Below are 22,277 nucleotides of genomic sequence, written 5' to 3'. Positions count from 1 at the left end.
CTGGTTTTGCAGACAGAGATCTGGGCCCATTTCCTCCAGCACTGCTACTCAAGAGTTATATGAACTTTAAAAATGACACAGTGAGAGCTGACACCTAAACACATAAGCTTTTAAAAACTAAAGGTATTCTCATCATATAACACAACTTTATGTTCCTCAATCTTTTTAAAGTTTTTTAAAGCTTATGGGAACCTGGTATCTTAAATGCATACACAATACTGTCAAGGTAAGAGTGAGTTACAGAAACCAGAGAAAGAATGCAGTGGAAGAAAATAAATCTGTTCTTTTGTTCCCCCTGCAAATCCTTACACTGTAGGATGTATTTTATGACACCAAAATGAGTCTATATTGTAGAGTCCCCTCTGCAAAAGCTGGCAGTGCAATAATATCTCACTGTCTTCACAGAATCACAGGCTGTAATTTGTGTTCACACACATTTCCTCATTTGAGTGTTTAATGATGCTTTTTTCTTTACTGCTGGAACCATCTCACCATTCAAGTCTGAGCTACAAATGCATTGTATTTTAATATTCAAGTGTTGACCATTCCTCCACATAGTGACAAGCACAGTTCAGCTGCATTTCACATGCCACTGCTGAATCCTTCTCAGTTCTCTTCCCACCTTTCATTCAGGGCATTTCTTTCTGCTCTGCACTGCCCCTGGGCAAAGGGGGAGGTTTCCTGTGGCTTCTGCAAAGGGCATTTCACAAAAGCAGCATGAATATAGGGGAGGACATGAGGGAGAAAATCTGCATACAGTTAGTGGGCTGAGGTCACTCTTTTTTTAAACCAGTAGTCTGAAAACCCTGACTTTCATTTTCTGTCCCTTTAAATCAAGAAAAAAATGCCTGCATTCTATCTCCTTTTGATACATATTAGTTTAATCATACTAATTATTGTATTTTGGCAGTCATTCTTAAGATTTAGGCAAGATTTTAGAAGCAGTACTTTGCTTTCTGAAGTAGTCTATGAAATAAAAGCTGTCTGGTCTGATTACCTTGGATTAGTACAGAAAGCTGCCTATAGAATGAAGAAGAAATAAACCCACCACCAGAATAGCTTCTGGGAAGGTTGCTGCAGACAATTCTGTGCGTGACAATGTATAGAGAGGCAGCTGACACAAACCAGTATGAAGTGACACATACTGACATGCTGGATACCAAACTCACGAGGACAGAAAAGTACCAGAAGACAAGAGAAATAATTTCAGAACAGGGCTTTCATAGCTACAGCTGAAATGAATAGAAAAGATTTTCTTAAAAATTCTTTTCTGTACATAGCATGTCATTGCTGTAGAGGAGGAGGTCAGCTGGGCTCCATTGCCCTGAGCTGTGTTTGCTGAAGAGATGACAGTGTTGGTTTGTGAGAGAGATTAGCTCTGGTTCCATCAATCACACAATGAGTGGCTAAGGGACAGCTGACATTCACAGGAGCCCATGACAGGCTTGTGTGGCCTCAATTCGTGATTAAAAAATGAGGCCACAATGGCAGCTTCCTAGACAGTGCCTTATAGAGAAGCTACAGACAAGAGAAAAACCATCAGGCAGCAGCTTCATGTGCTGGAAGGCTGTGTTTACAAAAACACATTGATAGACTGGGCATAAACAAGCTGCTTGGCAGGAAAGCCAGGAAACAGCTGGGACAGTGAGAGAGATCACCAAAGCATGGATCAGTGTTAATTAGTAGTGATGAAGAAAGACCTTTTCAGTGATGAGTGATTGCACAGAGTCTTACCATCCTCAGTAAAAATGGGAGCAGTGTGCAAGTAGTGGATGATGTTAGGATCTTGCTCAAATGGACACTCCACTTGTTTCCATGTTATAAATTCTCCTACTTGCTTCGCCAGTTCCAGGAATTTCTGTAAACATAAATCATTCCACTCAGATACAGTAATATTACCTCATATTCAGTGTTTGATGGTCTGCACTGAAAATTGCAGGCTAATAGTCTCAGATAGTCCCTCAGCTATCAGAATGGGATAGGTAAAAACATTTTTCAGATCTTACTTCAAAGTTGACGTGTCCATTTGGAAGGCGATTAGCACATCCCTCATTCAAAAAATAAATGTCTTTGATCAATAGGCTGAAGAAGGGGATCACAATCTGTGGAGAGAAATGACAATACCATTATCTTTTCAGTTCAGTATTTTCTCTGCATGAAAGAACAACTCAATTGGGAGAGATGAGAATAAAGAAGTATTAACTTTTCAGTGTGCTGTGCACTTGAAAAGCAGTACAGCTACAGGCCAGCAAAAGGGCAGTAGTGTCTAGAGAGACCTTCAGCCACCAGGAGAGTGTGTGCTGAGATGAAAGTGAACTGAACACAATGTTCACTGAGCACAATAACATGACTAAGAAAGTGCTAAAAGCCCCATTTATTATCAACAACATCACTGTCTGATGACAACATCAGACAGCAAAGAGCAAAATAACACTGCAGAACTCTTCCCTTTCCTGTTGTGTCCTTGTAAGCAGAGATGTTGAACATAAAAATTGATCTATTTAAACTCAGATGGGAACCAAAGAACCAATATTGTCCCTGGACAAGGAAAGACAGCATAAAATTTGGTGACCAAGGACTTGTCTACAAACAGTTAATCAGGAGCTGTTTCATTTTCCACAGCTCCATGCGCAGCTACCTCTTGAGGCATGTAATTTCCTTCCTGGTGCATGATTAATACAACCTGCTTCTCCAAATTAACCTGCAGACAACAGGATTGAAAATATTAATCTGGTTGACAGGAAACTGCTAACAGTAGCCAGAGAGACCACTCTAGTTCTTAAAACTATCCAGGGCAGAGTGGCATTCAGCAGTGACCCAAGCCTCCCCCCTAACCCATCAGAGTCGGGTCATAATTTGCTGTAAAAGAAGTCTGCATAGGACTCTTGAAATTGATGGAATTACAAGCAGGGAAAAATAAATTTTATGCCAGATGTTCTACAGCAAAAAGCAGTAGCAGCGCTCCTGAAGTGCATCCTCAACCTCAGCAGAGATCCAGAATGAAGCAGACTCTCTCAGGGTCCTTTGTCTCACAGCTCAAAGGGCAAAGAAAGATAACACAAAGGACCGGTCGATGGAAGCTGCCAGTCAAAGCTCAGAGTGCCCACCTCTCCAGCAGTGACACTGGGACAGCAAAAGGCTGCCTGGGGGTTTGAGCTGAAGGTCAGCAATGTCTGTCGTTTAAAGCACCAAGTACAAACTTAACCACCATGAACACAAATGCAAACACACTGCATGGCAGTGCCCAAATGTTTCCACTGCTCTGTTTGTATATTAACTGAGCTGGAGCTTATTAAGCAGCACCAAAGCTAAAGAGCCCTCATGGCATGCAAGAACAGCCAAGAGAGCAATCCTTTAGTTAAGTATTTAATGTTATTCCATCTCATTAATGTTATTCCACCTCATGCTGTACATCAGCTGTAACAGGATATAAAATGGACCCAGAACAGGATTGGCAGCTGTTATTTTCCAGTTTACATGGATGCTACAATGCTGTGATGCTCCAATGAGGGTGAACAAGCCATAGAAGTGAAAACACTGAGGCAAGGAGTCCACAAGCTACTGCCAGTGTGTGTTGTGAAAATGGAAGCACATTTCTGTTCTAACTAAATTACCACATTCAGTAAACTTTTAAAGATCTGCATCTCTGCTGGCTTTCTTATGGGACAGCCACAGAACAACTCTGCAATGTCACTGCAAACTGCCATAAAAAAGCCTGGACTGATGCCCCAAGAGCCACTGGACACCTATCCTGATACATTCCATTGATAAAACTCAGGAATGAAAACAAAGCACAGCCTTATCCTCCCAAAATGCTGAGCCCTCCTATTAGAATCAGGTGGAACAATTTCTAGTCAAACTGAGCTGAATGTGTTTCAGGATTTATTTTCATATTACCCAAACTAGATCATCAACCTGGAGTAAAGAATACAACTCACTCTATGTGGTTTGTTTTCTCCCAAAAATGATGATGACTCTGTAACCAGTGTGGTCTCAAAAGGTGGGAAGATACAGAGAGCTGGAGCCAGACACTGATCCCCAGCTAGAAATCACTGCCAGGTTCTGTCTACATTTTTTTTTTTTTTTTGCAGGCAGATGTGAGCTTGTTCTGTCTGCTCCACTGCCTGGGAGAAAGGTCAGCACCATTAGTGGTACTAAACATGAAGGAAAAGCCTTGCTGAGAGGAAAGGTACACAAATGTGGGCTGGATGCCAGGGTAATACAGCTACAGAGCCCCCAGTCAGCTCTGAACATGGCACAGCTTGTTGTCATCTCATCCAAAAGATGCTGAAAGACATACCCAAGGATACCAATTCTCTACACATTTCCATGGAATTGCTGTATTTTGGTCACCATTTATTTTCCCAATAAAAATATATTACCCTGTATGCTTTGCTTTCCAAATTTCTGTAGGAAAAACAACAAAAGTGGTTACAATTATACTCTAACACTGGCTTCACTCCAGGCACTTTGCTAGCATAAAACCTGGGTTCGTGCCAGAAACTCATATTTCTCTCCATTTTTATCCCCCTTCCATGCCATCCAACCCACCCACATGCTGAAGGACAATTGCCTCCTGCAGAAAGAGGACAGTTAATGAGATCTGACTTTTTCTTGCTCCACAGTATCAGACAGCAACAGCACACAGTGCTGTGCTGTACATGCTCCCAACATCTCAAAGCCAGAGCTATACCATGAGTACAATGCAGAGTTTCCCAGTGGAATGACTTCATTTTGGAGCTGTCACAGGTCATTTGGCTGCACAGACAAAACCAGACTTGCTTACTAACCAGTATACTCCTCTGCAAGCACAATTCAGTTTGAAGATAAAAATTTTCTTCAGAGTGAGCTTTGCTATGAGTTTGCCAAGAAACAATGTAACATCTATGAAAAAGAAGTCATCGTGTTCTTTTGGATGTGTTTAAGTTCATTAAGACAAATAAATTATAATCTTGCTTATAAAAAGAAACTAAATTCCTTAATCCTACAGAAAGCATTCCATGATCTGCTGTATCTGACACTGTAAAATACCCAGTATGAGCAGCTACCAAATCATATCCTGGAGCATTTTCCTGAACTAATGTTGTCTACACAAGAAAAACAGAATATGGGCTTTTTCTGATGTAAAATAGATTCCTTTCAGTCTGATAACCTCTCTGCCATCAGTATTAACCAGCTGGGGGTAGAGATATGACAGAGATTGCTAACTTCACAGGAAATTAAGTCAAACAATAAAGCAACTGGTTTGAATATCTATGATGGTTGCAGAAGAGCTAAACTGCAAAAGCATCTCAGACTGACAGGTCCTTACTGCAGTGTGTGAGAATTGAAAGGATTGCTTTTCCAGTCACACACATCCAAATGATCCCTCCTTTGCATAGAGAAGTGCTTTTCAGTGCACTCCCATTGCAGCTGAGTCAGCCTGCCACCAGATGCTGATCTCATTTCACTGTAAATGCTGTGAGATTCCATTAGCTTCAGCAGATTTACATCAAATTTACAGGGGTGTGAGATTAGCATCTGGCTGGGCTCCTCTAGTGAATGAATACTAAATTCCATATTGTGCTTGTTCATGCAGCATCGACTTCAGCTCTGCCATGCTTAGTGCAGAGATTACCCATTTATGATTATGGGCAATTGCAGTGTAAAACACAAACCTTTTTTCACATACCAAAAAAATAAAGAATTGAATGGAGGAATAAGAAAATTAACAAGAAACATACTGGGGCCAGGAGGATCCTACACTCTAGCATCTTGTCAATCTGATTTTTGCAGCATCAGTGACATGTCAGAAAGCTCCACATCTGCCATGAACATTGATAAAACACTTCAGTTCTTGCTCACTGAGATGAGAGCAACAACCACATGAAATGAAAATTCACAAGGACAGAATATCACCCCAAATTTGCTGCAAAGGATTTAGGCTAGACTCCCTTGCAGGACTTGTGATAAATCATCTTTCCCTAATGTGAATGGAGATCCACCTCGCCTCCATTGCTGTGCCCTTTGCTCTCCATCTCACCTCACACATCACACAATAGGGGCTTCTGTGCCAGAGCCTGGGGCACAGCTGTAACACAGCACAGCTCCACCTGCCTCTGCCAGGCTCCTGCTCCACCACCAAAATAAAAGTCTTTTCAGTCTGGAATACCTGTTCCATCAGGTTTATCAATCTAAACAGTGTGGATTTTCCAGGGATGTAGAGACACTTGCAACAAACTTCTCCATGGTGTGTGTCCTGCCCTCTCTAACCCTCCCAATGTCTGGCAGCAAGTCCACAAGGATTTGCTTTGATCCTATAGAGACTCTTTCAATCACTTTTTTTCCCCCCACATTTTACATTTCCAGTTGCATCTTGAAGCACACAGGCCTTGCACTGGTGACCCATGGAAGGGAGGAGAGCATCTGCATCAAGTGTTGGAGCCACTGACTCCCAGCAGAAATGCACATTTCTCTTCACAGAGAAAAGCAAGACACAATTCTTCCCAAGAATATTTCTGGGTTTCACATTCTCTGAGCCTCAGAGAAAGAAAAAACAATTCTTATCTCATTTGCTGTGCCTGTGTTTGTGCACAAATGGAATGCATTGTGGAAGATTGTTTACCTGAAGGGAATTGATAATTGGATTCTGGTGTGAGTGTTTTGATTCACTGACCAATTGAATCCAGGTGTGTGTGTCAGGACTGTTGGCTGACAGTCACAAGATTCTGTGCAGTGGAGTGCAGTTGAGTGCTTAGCAGATTCAGTTTAGATGTAATGTAATACAGTATGATAAAGTAATTAATTAGACTTCTGATAGGATGGAGTCCTCCTCATCATTTCTCCCTCCACTGGGGTTTCCCTGCAAACCCTATACCCCAGCCCTGTGGGGAGGGATGGGCTGTGCTCACACCCACCTTCTCCCTGTTGCTGTGAGCAGTGAGGGACCTGTGAGCAGCTCCCCGCAGCGCTGTCCGGTAGTTGTAGAAGTTTCCAGTGGGGTCCATCTGGTGCTACATGCACAAAACAACACAGTTGGTTAGAAAGTAGCCTGGACCCTCTAAAGATAATTTTACACTCAGTTGTAGCAAACTATGAGCAGAGCAGAGCCTCCATCTTCAAAATGTACATTTCAAAATCCACATGCCTGCAGAGCCCCAAGGATGCAATCAGAGGTGTACAACTCATGGCTGTTTATACCTTTGATATTTCTACTGACAGCTTACTGAGCTTTTATGTGAAGAATAAGCACTGCACATTCTGTGTGTGCCAAATCCTGGAATTCTCCATGAAAAATATTGTGGGGTCTTCACTCAACGTCCAAGGTATAGACTGGGAGCTTTGCATTCAGTATTGTGCCCAAGGCCAAACAAAACATGCATCACTAGAAGCACTGTGACGTGCATATAGGTTTATACTTTGGGGTTTTTTTAATTCCTCTTATTTATTTGAGCACTCTGAATCCCCTCTACTTATCATCAGCTTTACACCCTCCTCACTACACCTGGGGTATTTCAGCTTAGAATCAGGCTCTCTGCCTCTGAAATGTGTCTCCACACATCTCACACCTGGATAACAATGTAAAATTCCCAAACAAAAATATCCTGAATATAATTAAAGCAGTGCATCAGGGATTGATTTTTTTTTTTTACCTCCAGAATGAAAAATTTGGCTGTTTTCACTTTTGACCAAGTCTTCTTTAGCCTGGAAACTGGACTCATGTTCATTCCAGCTATGAGTGAGAGAGAAAAAAACAGAGCCATTGATAAGAGCTGGGTTTGCTTTTTCATCTGTGACAGCTGATGGAGGACCTGGTTAGAAGCTGTACTTACAAATGATTGCCATCAGTGAATTAAAATTCCCTATGTTAAAGCACTCTCGGGCAACGTCGATGAAGAATTCGATGACTTGTGCTCGCTGCTTCTTTTTTGCAGGCTGTAAATTAAAATAAATGAGTCTCTGTAATGAGCATATGCAGAATTGGAGGTCATCCTAAGCATTTGTTCCATGCATTGTGGGGCTTCATGCACAGCCTGGGCCATCTGCTTTCAGTCACTGGCCCTAATTCTGTTCCACAATCCAGTGGATGCTGGTGACTGGCAGCCTCTGAAATCAAAGCTTTCACTGCAGTGACACAGAAGAAATTCATGGCAATTCCCAGCCCCAAATGGAATGTCTGGAACAGGCAGCCCAAGCACAGCCTCAGCTCCCTGCTGGCCTCCCCGAGTCCATAGGCTCATCAGCACAGACTTCCCCAAGGGCAGGATTTCACACCCCTGTAACAGCAGCATCTTTGTTTCAGAAAGAGCTTGTTTCATTGCATTAATCCCTTTCCCCTCTCCCAGAAAGAGCTTGTTTCATTGCATTAATCCCTTTCCCCTCTCCTGTCCCTTTAGCAATAGGCCAGACCAAATGATAGCATTTTAAATACACATTTTAATTGGACTGGAATCACCCTAACTTTTCCAAAGATGATCTTCAAATGGTAATTCTTATGTGTCACAGGCTATCTAGGCTCTTTAAACTATTACTATTCTTCCCTTCCATACCCCTTCCAAAGAGGAAAACATCCATTTCATTTTGATGGGACCAAGTTAAACAAACTAAAACCACTACCGGTTAAGAAACAACAGCCACAGCTACATTAATGGGAGCAGGACAGAGAGCCATGGAGTGGGAATTCACACACAGAGCAGATCTTTAGGATGACAGATAACAAATACGGCTCTGCTAGAATCTTTGCTGGCAGAAATCTCACAGGATAACTCAAGGCATTTTTTTCCTCTCTTTTTCCCTGCAGGGTTCATTATTCCACACTGTGCTCCTACTACATCAAGAGAACAGTGCATTCCCCTGTGTGCCACCACCTCTGTTTTGCAATATGTTTGTCATTTATCAGGTCTCTTCTGCAAGTGCAACACTACTAAAACTTACCATCAGATGCTTAGCTGGGTCATAAGAAATAAATCCCCAGGATTGCTTATTAATATAAAATCTCAGCGTGGTACTTCAGGTATGTGGTAAAACGTGGCAGGTACTTGTAACTTACCATGCAAATTTCTGTTGCTACCAGGTAGCAGAGTCTATTGAACCATTTCACATAGGCCTCAAGGTTACTTGTCTTCTTCTGCTCACTGAAACAAGTCTGGGGGGAAAAAAGCACAGAAAGATGTAACTGTGTTCCAGTCAGTGACCTGATCACTAAGATAAATACTGCACAAAGGTAATTACTGGCCACATCTCTCTCTTGCTCATGGAAGACTGTGCATTTAAGGGCCCATTTAAAAAAATCCTGTGGATACCTGGGTGTGTCACAATGCACAATTCACACTGGTGTCCAAAACCAGCCCCATTTTGCCTGCAGCAAGTGTTCACTGAGAGTCTGCACTGACCCTTGTTCACTGGGATACAAACAGCTGAGGCATTGCAGGATTCTGACATCAACAAGGACGTGCAGACAAAATAAGACAGGCACAGTCTTCCACAGCAGGCTCAGTTTGTGACTTTGATTCCAGGATTTCCTCCACCTCAGTAAATAAAATCACCCACAGTCCTTTTCTGGAGGGGAGGGACCAGAATTTAGTGAAGTGTACAAGAGATAAACAAGAGAAAACACAGTTCTGGTTGATTTTTTATGAAAAAAACACTATTTTCCTTAGTGAGTTTTCAGAAAAACAGGTTCTTAGCAACCAGCTCTGCCTGGATGGCTGTGTTTGAACAGGTCACTTACATGCCAGAAGCACTTCACTGATAAAAGCCATTAGAAGAAGCATATTTTTCACTTATTTATATAAAATTTAACATAAATTCCCATAACTGATACAGACTATGTGAGCAGAGACTTGGCTGAAGTCTTTCAGTTCCTTTGTCATCAACAGAAAATTTTTTCACACAGCCTGAATATGTTGCTTGGGATTGTAAGAATTCAAGTGCTTTGCCCAGCTTTAAACTCTTAGACAATCCATCTAGGACACAGCTCTCTAAAGTTCAAGAGATTTGTCTGAACATTCAGGAGCATCCACTAGAGGGTACCAGAGAATACTGATTTCTGTTTCATTAGGATGATCATTTCCCAGAGGCACCATAAACACATGTCACTAAGAGGAAAATCATAATGCATAAGCAAAGATCCATTAATGTCAATGGGATCACCCATATTATCTAAGGCAAACCAGTGACTAAAAACCCCTTAGGAAAAGTGGCTTAATATGATTCCCAAGGTAATTCCAGTAAGAAAATATTCACCTGTGATTCTGTATACAGACATGTTTAGGAACAGAAATCACAGTACCATGCTGTGGAGGAGCAAAGCCTAACAGGACTGAAATTCTGAGCCACTTTATGAATAGACCACAAACACAATAAAAGTGTATTTTTAAAACATCTCAAAAGTAAATGTTAGCAAGCAGCACGTAAATATCAAAAACCCAAAGGAAACCCAAATCAGCCCCAGTCTAACTATAGCAGCTGCTTCTCACGTGCTGTTTCTTGTTTCCTATTACAGCAAAAAGTACACAAACCCCAGGTTTTGTTCTGAAAATAGTATTTCCATCTCAGAACTGCTGTCCTGTGCCAGGGCGTAAGAGCCACAGCTAATAATGCAAAACTTGTGAAAAATGTGCAACAGTAAAGTGGAGACAGACTGCTTTTTAAAGGTTAAGCTTTATAAATGGCAGCAATATTTAGCACCTCCCAAGCATCTTCCATCTGCAGCTCAGAATGCTTGATAAACATTCATAAGTGAAGCCTTTTGAAGCCCTCATGTAAGAAAGATATTTAATATGATCTCCAGCTGGAGGGAATTCAGACCTGAGCCAACTCCCTGTGTCTGACAGGGATGTTCTCCATGGGTCAGGGAATATGACTCCACATAAGGTTGGTGCTACTTTGTCCCAAGATGTGTCCAGAGAAGGGCAGAGGAGCTGGGGAAGGGTATGGGGCACAGATCTGAGGAGCAGCAGCTGAGGGAGCTCAGCTTGGAGACAAAGAGGGGGAACCTTCTTGCTCTCCACAGCTCCATGGAAGGAGGTTGTAGGGTTGGTCTCTTCTCCCAAGTAACAAGCAGCAAGACAAAAGGAAATGCCCTCAAGTTGTACCTGAAGAAGTTTAGATTAGATATTAGGAAAAATTTCTTCACTGAAAGGGTAGTTGGGCATTGGAACAGGCTGCCCAGGAAAGTGGTGGAATCACCATCTCTGGAGGTGTTCAAAAAATGTATGGGTGTGGCACCTGGGGACAAGGTTTAGTGGTGGCCTTGGCAGTGCTAGGTTAAGGGTTGGAGTTGATGATCTTAAAGGTCTTTTCCAACCTAAACTGTTTTGTGATTTTGTGTGCAATGCTCTCCCCTGGGCTATATCTCAGCACAGAAGCTTTGCTAAATCAACCACTCAGAGCCTGAAGAAAAGCTCCAGACCGTGATCCCACTGTGATCAGCCTTGCTGATATGAAGCCCAGGTGGCTGAAATCTCACTGTGGCTGGTTTGGTACTTGTGTTTCTGACACACATTTGCCACCTTTGAGCTCTTTTCTAAGGAATGTGAACAATGCCCAGAATACCTGGAACTCCATCTCTCCCTATTTCCCTCATGCTGAAACAAACTGCAGAATCTCCACAAGTCCAAGGCAAGAAGGAAAGGGCCCAGTGTTGCACGTTTCATCCATCCATCCATCCATCCATCCATCCATCCATCCATCCATCCATCCATCCATCCATCCATCCATCCATCTTTTCCCCATTACAAGCTATGTTGGTGCTCTTTGTGCAGCAGTACAGACACAGGTCTTCCTGATACCTTTGAGGATCCAATGAGGAAATTCAGCCATTGATGTATGATCTCAGTTGGAATGTATACACACTCCAGGGCAAGAATTTTCCATCCTTTCTTTTCAGACAGTATGTGAAATCTCTGACTCCCTCTCCAGCTAGGAAGTCTCTTTCCTTATTGAGGCACTCAGTGAAATGTTACTTCAAACCTCAGTGGAATCAGTGGAAAGACTCCAAGTGGCTTTCACAGCCTTTGGATGAAGCCCTGATCAGGCACTCTGTTCCCTGTGGTGCTTTGGGTTATTGTGTAGAGAGAGAAGAGTTGATTCATGACTCACTGACTCATGGCTGTGGTGTCTGGGCACACACTGAGGCCATTACATCACACCCAGAGCCTTCAGTCCTTCAGCAGAGCAGCAGACATTCCCTGGCTGTGTACAGCCACAAGCATCTGTCCCTCTCAAAGAGCTTGGGAGGAACAAGCCTGAGAGCACAGCAGGGTGGTGGCCAGTTTGTCAGCAGGGAGGAATGGCAGTGACCTGCCAGTGTGAGCTCTGCCAGCAGGTTCCCATCCTGGCCATGACAGCACAGGCCACCAGCTGGCCTGGCCCATGTCAGCTTGTGTCCCTGCTCGTGGGGACCTCGTCACAACTGCACAAACTGTGGTCACAGGAGACACTTTGTGTGTGGAGAAACCATACCTTGGTGCCATCCAGAGGGTCCTTATGGACAAATGCCTGCACAAACTCCTCAGGTCCAATGTGACTTAGTCTTTCCTGTTGAGGGTAGGGAAGTGGGAAGAGAGAGGGAAAAATAAGAAAGCACCCCAGAATATCTTCTGTTTCTCTTGATAAAACAACATCATTTTCTGTCAGCACTGAGTGGTGTCACTGAGCTGCTACACGGCCAACTAACTGGACATTAAAATTTATAACAACAATTAGAACTATGTCAGCAGAAAAAAGAAAATTAGAATAAATACTGACAAGCCACAGTAAGAGTCCCTTCCACTGTGCTGGATGCACAGGGAGCCAGCAGACATCAGTTCTGCTTGGTGCTCCCTCTTAGTAAAAGAGAGGCCACCTCCAGCAGCTCCTGAAAAAATGTGGCAGCTCCAACAACACACTGACCCTCCTGCTAGGTTTTTCACTCTCCTTAAACGTGTTTATTAGAAAAATAAACATTTTCAGTAGGTTGTAGGCCAGAAAGGTATTTTAGAGGAGGTATTTTGTAATTCCTACAATCCAAACTTAGAATACTCAAGCAACAATAAAATAAATGGTAATTCTGGTCAAGGGAAAATTTTATGTCTAGTCCTAGGCTTTTTCTCTGGCCCTCTCACCCAAACACTGATAACTGCATAGGGCTCTTACTAATCAATAACTGTTTTCAATAAGTATCAAATAATTCTTACTAACAAATAAGCATCAGACAGTTTCAGTGCAGAGCACTTGATGAATCAGACATAGCAATGAAAGAGAAGGTAGAGAGAATTGATTACAGTACACTGGAATTAAAATCTCTGGCTGGATCTGTATTAAAAAGGCAGTGAAGCCCTGGTTACAGGGAATTTCCCCTTGGAAGACAGTTGCACTGTGGAAGAGGAAAAAAACAAAAGCAAGGAAAACCTCCATGCAAAAGGACTTCTACTCTCTGGCTTAAGTTACATAAAGCAAAGAGAGCCAAAGCTGCATGTTCTGAAAAATACCCATTCCATTTCTTGACAAACAGAATATAAACTATCATCAGAAATCTGAATTTCTGATTTCCTACTACTCACTCCAATCCACAGTGCATTTCATGTTTTGTTTTTCCATCCTTCCCCTGCAGGATGAGCAGAGGGAAGGAGGACAGGCAGCAGGGCACCAGAGCAAGGAGAGATCTGCAGATGGCAGCAATGTTTTATGTTCTCTGTGCACAGCCAGGAGGTCTGTGGGGAGGACCTGACCCTGGGAGAAGGGTGTGCAGCACAACCAAGGCTCCAGCACTGCAATTTTTCACACAAGAGCCTGTTTGGGAGCAGACTGCAGCCCAGCACAGGGGGAACAGCAGGAATTTGTGGGGGTGGTATCTGCACACCCTTATATGTCCATGCACAAAATCCCAAAGGGAAGAATGAATGGCACATCAGACAACCCACTGCTTTGTGTATCTGCAGAAATGGATTTGAACTGCTAAAATTTCTTCCAAATTTATAAACAGCTTAATGACCAGCCTTTTATAAAGGCCATTTTAAAATGACCAGCCATTTATAAATGACCATTTCAATAGCACCTGCAGAGCTTGTGGGGCTCTGAGCACCTTATAAAAGTGACATTCCTAGGACTTGACTTTGCTGGGATAGATTCTCATTTCACAAACAAGCAAGCAGAAGTACAGTGACCTGCTCCAAGCTGCACAGGGACACTCTGATATATTGTTTTCTTGCCAAGCATCTCTTAACCTGTCAAACCCTGCCTCCTGCTGCAGTGCTGATACAGCATGGGATAGGCTGCAGCAGTGCAGACATTTTTTGGTTATGTCTGGAATACTTAGCAGCTGATGGCTTAAAATAACATCTCTGGCTGCACAAGTTGGGAACCATTCCCACTTACCAGCTCCACATGTGTCAGCTGCTGAGCCAGGGTGTAAGGGTCACTGCAGACACTCAGGATTTCTCTCTGAATTGATGGAGGTTTAGTTTTAAAGGCAACCAGCTTATCAGAGACAGCAGTACTGATCTTGACAATCCCTTCTTGCCCATGGCTGAGGGTTGCAAGCTTCTGATTCAGGGCTTGCAAAAGCTGATTCATCTTTTTCCAGTAAGCCTGGAGAGACAGGGAGAGAAACATAAGCCACCCAGAAAACTTGACATTGGAGTGGGTTTTTGTGCTGAATTTTCCTTTCTGCAAAATACTCCTAAGGCAGCAACAGGTTACCATTTTATTTCCAACAAGCCTATTTCAGAATAACCAGTTGGCTTAATTACAATTCTGTGCTCTGGACACAGAGACTGCAGACAAGAGAAGAGGCAGGCAGGACTGGTGGGTTGGGCTGGCACTGATACTCCAGATTGCTGCCAACATCAGGCTCAAAGGAGAGGCAAAGCCACCACATGAGTTACTGCAGCTCTCTGGAGCACAGCAGCTTTTGGTACCTATCTTTTATGTCAGCTGCATTTTGGCTGAGAACTCTACCTGTTAAGGCTGCTTTGTCACCTCTTATTTATTAGGAATAGTTTCTAATGCTATTTTCTCCATCCTTTTGACCCAAATGCAGAAGAAGCTTGCAGCTGCTTGCTACCCAGCTGGAGTGGCTGGAGCATTGTGTAGCTTTGAGTATTTAATATCCAAATGTTAATTGCTGCTGAAGGAAGCTCATATTGTATTCCAAGCACAGCCATGTGCTCAGCAGGATCATCATTACCAACCTGCCCAGGTTGTTCTCAGAGCTGGAGCAACTCTTTACAGACAATGAATGGAGTCTCTGGCCATGGAGGATGGGCAGAAAGAAATTACTCCAACTGTTCATGACTGACAGATGCAGACATCACAAAACTGAGATAACAGAACTGCTGGGTGGGTTCTAAGGATAAGGTTAACTGGAAATGTCCTTGGCTAGACTGTGCCTCACCACAGAGAACAGCACACACCTGTGTCCCAAGCTGGATGCAGCTTAAGTGAGCCTTTGGGAAGTCATCCCATGGTTTAGATCCAGCCCTTGTCTTCAGAGTTTTGTAGGCTGTGGATAGTCTTCAGTGTTAGGCATTGACAACATTCACATTTTAAGTGCTCAAGGAATCAGAGACCGTGCTCTTCTCAGCTGCACAGAATCCAATCTGCACATTGGAGACAGCACCTCCTCCTCCTTCACAGTGAAGAATAACTTCTCACATCTACTCTGTCTTCATGACAGGGTAGGAAAGGCTGGAGACCTTTACAACATCCCAAGTGCTTCAACTTTTGCCACAACACTTTGTAACTTTGATGCAGCTTTTCTAACAAAAGGTTTCACATTGCTCTCTTGGACTCACATTGCTCTCCTTTCACTTAAGGAAGATGCTCTCTTGAGCTGGGCTAGAACATGTACCAGATGAGCAGGATAAGTCAGCCTTTTATTTGTAAAACAGCTGTTAAGTCTGAAACGAAGCAAGTCCCCAGAAGGCAGGAGGGACATTTCTTGGAGAATGACAACACACAATGTATTTGGAATCAAATCCCAAAGGTGGAGTGAAAATTGACTGAGGAAAGCCCCACTCCTTCAGTTTCTATCTGTTACTGATGTATATTAGCTGTAAAGGCCTTCTTCATGTAAATCCTCATGTCAACAGATGGTCACACTTGTGATTAACAAAGACTGTTCTGGACCCAAACTACTGAGCACCACCTAAATATTTCTCTGTTTTACATCCAGGTGTGTTTGCAAATCTCAACACAGCTTATGAAGCTCTGTGAACACAGTGGGATTTTTTAGTGAAAACTCAACTAGAGACACATTTGGCATTTTGTGAACTTATTTTGTAAATGGGAAATTCAGTTTTTTGGGGGTGGGGTACAGTACTGAAAGCCAAACCTCCTAATGAATAAAAAACATCTGGCTAAAAGACTTGGCTGGAAACCCAGCTCCTCTATCTAAAAGGAGTTTGGATGAAAAATCTTGGACCAGCCATGTCTATGCAGTATCAAATTCTTCATAGTTTGGACAAAAAGCTGCATAAAATTGCTTGAAAGACATGCATATTAGCCAGTCTTTCAATAAATCTTTATCAAGAGATCTAGTTTCACCTCATTTTTTAGGGAATATGGCACAAAAAATAGATATAGACAACAGTAAACAAAGACACAGGTATGCCAACCACCTAATACAGAATGAAAAAAAAAGAGACACACTGAAAGGACAAAAACAATTACACAGAAATCAGAGCTCTTGAAGAGACTCACTGGAAATCAGTTGGGTGCACCCATGCTTAGAAAGCTTTTCTGTGCATATTGAGAGAGAAATTTAAAAAAAAATCCTGCTTTTGCCTTTCTAAAAGCCTTTCCTGCCTTCTTTAAACTACATCCATGAACTGAAAACAACATTGTTCATTACCTTCAACGTGCTGGTAATTATCTTGGCACAAAGTGACCCCCCACTGTACAGGGGCTGCATGATGGACTTATCAACCAATTTCACTTCCCTGCCACATTAACAGTCAAAAGAAGCACACTACTGTTTAATATTTAAAGAAAATGTTTCGTTCTTAACTAGGAAAGTTCCTCTGAAGACAGCAGGCCTCAGCAGGTGGCTTAGGAGCTCAAATTTTAATTAAAATTTCTAACTCTAAATGCAAATCACAGCACTTACTAAGAAATGCTTCTCAGCATGGACACATTTATAAGCACATGACAACCTTTAGAAAGTGGACTCTACAAAGAACAGGAGCAGACACTGCAGGGGAAAATCCTGCACTGACCTACATGGACTGGATGACATCACAAATCTTTCAGTCTTTAACTTCTGTGATTCACAATAGGAACAAGTTCCTTCCAAAAAACTAATGGTCACCATAACTGTTCTGTTCTGTCCCTTAAAAAAAAAGGAAATTTGCATTTGGAGGATATGAGCTTTTTCTTAAATTAATTATTGATCTTGCTCAGGCATAATCACTTGCAATTACAGTGCCTAGTAATATCTGAAAAACAATGATTTGAAACTAATGTAGTCTGAGGGCCCCCAGGGCACCCACAAGGATTTGTACACAGCTGTGCACGCTCCAGAGCAAAGGTGGGCAGTGCTTGCTCAGGTTAGGCAAATAAACCCCTGCTTTGCATGCAGAAATTTAATTTATAGCATTTGTGATTCTTCATCAGGGCAACTGCTGCTGTTAAAGAGCACATTCTAAGTCCCTGTTCTCCACCCTTTGGTGGACACAAACTGTTGACACAATTCTGGAGGCTCTGCATGGGTTTCCCTCAGTCCTGATGCTGAAGGGCTGCAAGGCATCTTTTGCTGTGGCTGGCCAGGAGCAAGTCCATTGCCTCTTTTCCTTGAGGGAATTCTACTACTCTGGTTAATGGAACTAAAGACACTTTGACTCTTTCTAAATTATTTGTTGCCTTCACCTCCACCGTGTCTCACAGCTTCCCTGTCCTATCCCTTCCCTCCCAGCCCAGCCAGTCAATCCATGCCAGCCTACAGCTGCCAGCCCAGTCCAAGAGCAGCTGTTTCCATTTATATTTCATGTGCATGGGAGAGCCCAATTTCATTGTTGTTGTGCTGCAGCCCTGCTAATTCCTTCTGTCCTCTCTCCCCTCTTCTCTCTCTCATCCTCATGGGTAAGTTCTTGCTGTTCTGCTGGACTGCACCCCTCTGTGGCTCGAGGCCAGGCCTTCATGTAGCCAGTGGAACTGAATTTTTCCACATCCCACAGTTAACCTAGAAATAATTAGAGACTCTCAGTGTACTATTTGCTTATTATTTTCATGAACTTTGTGGTCTTTTTAATGTTTCCGAATTAATTTATGGGGTTCACCCACCTGAATTTGCCTCTCCCAGAGGCTCCATTCACTGTGGCCCACTGTGCCACACACAGAGCTCACATATTTGAACCCCAGGACCATACAGACCTCTAGCCTGAGTCTGTGCTCAGCAGGCCACACACTGCTGTCTTCTGCCACCTCCATGCTCCCAGACAAGCTACATGTCCACTAATATTAGTATTTTCTTTAAATATAAGAACTTGGATCCAGAGAAGCTGTGGATGCTCCACCCTTGGAAGTGTTCAAGGCCAGGTGGAACAGGGCTTGAAGCCACCTGGTCTAGAGGGAGGTGTCCCTGCCCATGGCAGGGATGTGGAACAAGATGGTCTTTAAGGTCCCTTCAGCCCAAAGCAGTCTGTGATTCTATGATCATAGCTTGGGAGATCACAGCTCTGCTACTGTTTAAATTGTCACCAGCAATGACAGTCTATGCTGTGCCTTCACATATTCCTTCTATAAAATGGGAATGCTGCTATCCTACAATTCCATGTGCAGGAGATAAACTCCAATGCTCACTGCTCCAGGAGCACCTAAAGAGAGATGTAGCTTTCAGGGAAGATACTCCAGGTTTTTACATTATTGGGAAAAAACCTCTGGGAGCATCCAGGAAGAGGCATGGAACAGAATGCAGAAAAAAGAGGAAAAGGAGGAACCAAGTGGGAAAACGAACTCAATGTATCAGCAGAACATCCCAAGCCAGGCATCCTCACCTCATCACATGGAGCTATCCTGTGAATCATGTCTTTGAGATGGCCAATCATCCGCTCTTCCTGAAAGTCATATGGGAATGTCTCTGTCCACTCTGTCAGCAACTGTAAGATTTTGGGTCCAAACTTTCTGATTCGAGCCTGAAATGCAAACCATTGAATGATGGACTGAAACATGATTACTCATTAAAGCCTCTCACTTTTTGTGTGTGTCACTGAACGTGGGACCAGGTTTTCAAAGAAGGCATTTGTGTTGCACCTGCAAAACCTGTACACATGCATACAGAGTGTGGTGCACAAATATTACATTTTGGCATGCAAAATGTACCAGAACTCAGGTGCATGCACAACTGCCTGTTTTACATGCAGATTTAAGTATTCTGCACATGCAATTGGCCTGTTTATTGTTGGATGGACATTTTGTTGGTGCAACCTTTATACCTTTTTTAAAAACATCTGGCTTTTTTGCTGATTTGAACCATTTGTTCTTCCCTTTTGTACTTACAACCCTTCTATATTTTCGTCCTTCTCTGAAAAACTGCATTGACTTTCTTGACCATCAAAGAGGGTTTTTTGCTCCTTTGCTTTCTGGCTGTATGAAAAAAACTGTTTAGTGACCAGTGGCAGATGCACAATGAAGAAAAAGATGAACAGAACAGCAGCACTTTTGTAACTTTATCTGGGCTGCTGGTAATGTTGCTCTCTTCCCACATGAGCTCAAGGTCATGATGGGACAAGGACACTCACACAGCTTAAAGCTGATGCCCACTTCTGGTGGAGATTTATCTGAGGATTGGGATGGGGGGGAAATGCAGAGAATGGCACAACTGGTGCATTAGTGTTGTCTCAAAAGACAGCCAGTGTGGCTGCTCCCAAAGCTTTCATCCTCTGTTATGTGAAAAGGAAATGGTGTTAGAAAACAAACTGCATTTTTATTTACAGAAAACACAGACTGAAACAAACAGCCTTCTGCATCCCCATGTACTGCAGCTGAAGTGTACCCTGTAATCAGGAAAAATTATACTCTTAAGCTCCCTGGCTCTTTGTTTTTCAACCAAGGTGGTCAAAATGCATATTTCAGCTTTCCACCAACAACAGGTTTCAATGAGCCACATCTCTAAAAATAACTGCTGTCAGCTAGCATTAAACTCAGGCTCAAAGAGCAGCAGGTGGCTGCTGAAGGGAAAGCTTTATTGGAAACTACAAAGGTCTGGGGAGACATTTGCTCCAGCTGTGTAAACTGCATTATGAATTGATGGAGAGGACTTTGTGCAAGTCACAGGACATGGGATGAGAGGTTTTGAGTGTACAAGGTTTCAAAATCAGCCCCACTTTCAGGAACACAAAATCAGCTGCGTCCCACCAGCCCTGTATTGCTACAACACCCAGATGAACTTCAGGCAGATAAGAAGTCTTCATAATAACACAGTGTTTTTCATTTCTTAAAAGTTTAATGAGCAGCAAAACTTTGCAATGCTCACATTTAATTCTTCTAAACCTGTATCTCATAGAACTGGAGAACGGAACCTCACACCTTAGAAAACTTGTTTTGCATGGTTCACCCCATACAGATATTTCTATTAACACTGACTGTATGGGTAACCCAAGCCTGGGATTGCTGAGCATTCTGGAGAATGGCTCTCCACAGTGAAGGCAGAGCTCCTGCTACCCATGGAACCAGCTGTCTGTGCAAAAACAAGCGCATGGTCAGATGTTGGGGACTCAGTATTTGATGCTGAACTCACAGTTTCAAAGCTGGAAAGCCTGATCCTGAAAACCATTTCAGAAGTTCTGGAAATTTCCAACAAATGCATGTTCTGTCCCTCTCCCCTGCTCTGAAGGTGCATCTCCTCCTCCAGATAAATAACATACCAACCAAGTGTTCACCAATGCAGCAAGGAGAGCTTGGGCAGAACCCAGCACTGATCAGCATCCAGTGGGACCCATCACCTCTGACTGTCTGTGGCACTGCCAGAGGGTGCACATGTGTTCCCATACACTGTACCAGGCTGCACAGTCCCTGGGGCAAAGTGGGAAGAGTGCTGAGGCAGGAGCAGCTTGGATTTTCTCATTCTGTTCACCTGTGAGGGCCCCACTGCTGCTCCTGCCCATTCCTGGTGCTCTGAGGGCAGAGGGCAGCAGGGTGGTGGGCACCTGTCCCCCTGTTACATGGTGCTCAAAGTGACAGGGAAGGCCAAGGGGAAATATCACTGTACCAGGAGCAAGAAAGCAAAGGGGCAGAGACAGTCAGTAAAAATGGGAGAGAGAGTGGTGTGTGGACATCAGCACCCAACAGTGTGTGAGGGTTATGTCCTACCTCCTTGCATCCTGCAGGCTTCCCCAGAGCCTTAAAGGAGTTAAGAAGGAAAGTCACCTGGGAAGACTGAGACAGGGGGAAAGGGAAAATTAGAAGAAGAATTGAAGTGACTACTGCCTGAAACATTGCTCTCAGACATGGATACCAGGATGCCTCAATGGCAGGACCTCAGTGCAAATCCTTTATGAGAAAGATTCCTTCAATCTAAAGGGTGGCAAGGGACACACACCAGAGCCCCAGAATCTTCTATCCATTGAAAACACCTCACATTTTTCTGCTGTAAGCATAAACTAACCTTGTCCAGCACGGGGTCATCCAGCCGCTGCTGCTCGATGCACTTGTGACAAACCCGGGACAAAAGCTCATGGGGTTCAATGAAGAGTCTGGAACTCAGCAGGAATGTAAAGATATAGGCTTTCTGCAGGAGAAAGACAAGGAGACCTACTGTAAGCAGCCACACAGTGGGTAATATTGACTGTAAAAGCCTTGAACTTCACAGCTTTTTCAATTCTACTTGGCAAGAACTTTAGGAACTAAAAGACAAAACAATTCCTGACCCTGGAACTGGTTACACTGGGCACAGGAGCAGCAGCATCTCCTTCCTCCACATCATCTACCTCCAGCCCTTGGTTGCCTAAACTCTGGGCAAGCATCCAGTGAAGAGAACATGCAGGAGCAAGCCCAGGCACAGGAGACAGCCCAGCCAGGGTGCTGGAGACAGTACAGCTAAATGGGCAGGAAACTCTGTCTTGTACTGGGTTGGGAGCTGCAGACTCCCCCACATCGGCCACATCTTGCTATTGCCCTGCAGATATCATCCAGCCTATTTTAAGCAATCTTTCATTTATTCTATTAACTCCCCAAATTTCATTTCTATCAGCCAAGTCATACCATATGCAGTTCCACATCTGTGAAGCTGTGGGAAGCAGGTCTGCTGGATAAATCCTTGGATTATTCAAATTATTCCAGCAGTGAATTTAAAATACATGCATGAAGTCTCAGCTGTTGCA

General features: G+C 43.3%; 1 protein-coding gene across 3 annotated transcripts in view; it reads right to left on the bottom strand.

The window, feature by feature from the left end:
• Window positions 1-22,277, bottom strand: part of RASGEF1C (RasGEF domain family member 1C) — a 72,036-nt gene that overhangs the window by 8,415 nt on the left and 41,344 nt on the right. For 2 of the 3 annotated variants that reach the window (XM_077186267.1, XM_077186266.1), the window contains 11 exons: window positions 21,563-21,685; window positions 21,268-21,333; window positions 18,954-19,091; window positions 14,338-14,550; window positions 12,445-12,519; window positions 9,029-9,124; window positions 7,812-7,914; window positions 7,632-7,711; window positions 6,897-6,992; window positions 2,007-2,102; window positions 1,735-1,858 (listed from right to left, as the gene is read on the bottom strand). In XM_077186267.1, the coding sequence (XP_077042382.1) occupies window positions 1,735-1,858; window positions 2,007-2,102; window positions 6,897-6,992; window positions 7,632-7,711; window positions 7,812-7,914; window positions 9,029-9,124; window positions 12,445-12,519; window positions 14,338-14,550; window positions 18,954-19,091; window positions 21,268-21,333; window positions 21,563-21,685 (1,210 nt within the window). The remainder of the gene's footprint in view (window positions 1-1,734; window positions 1,859-2,006; window positions 2,103-6,896; window positions 6,993-7,631; window positions 7,712-7,811; window positions 7,915-9,028; window positions 9,125-12,444; window positions 12,520-14,337; window positions 14,551-18,953; window positions 19,092-21,267; window positions 21,334-21,562; window positions 21,686-22,277) is intronic. The other variant, XM_077186268.1, reaches the window with a different exon arrangement.

This window comes from Agelaius phoeniceus, chromosome 15 (assembly GCF_051311805.1).
Source record: "Agelaius phoeniceus isolate bAgePho1 chromosome 15, bAgePho1.hap1, whole genome shotgun sequence".
Taxonomy (NCBI): Eukaryota; Metazoa; Chordata; class Aves; order Passeriformes; family Icteridae; genus Agelaius; species Agelaius phoeniceus.
Note: the sequence above shows the minus strand (reverse complement) of the source record. Positions and strands in the feature narration are given on the sequence as shown.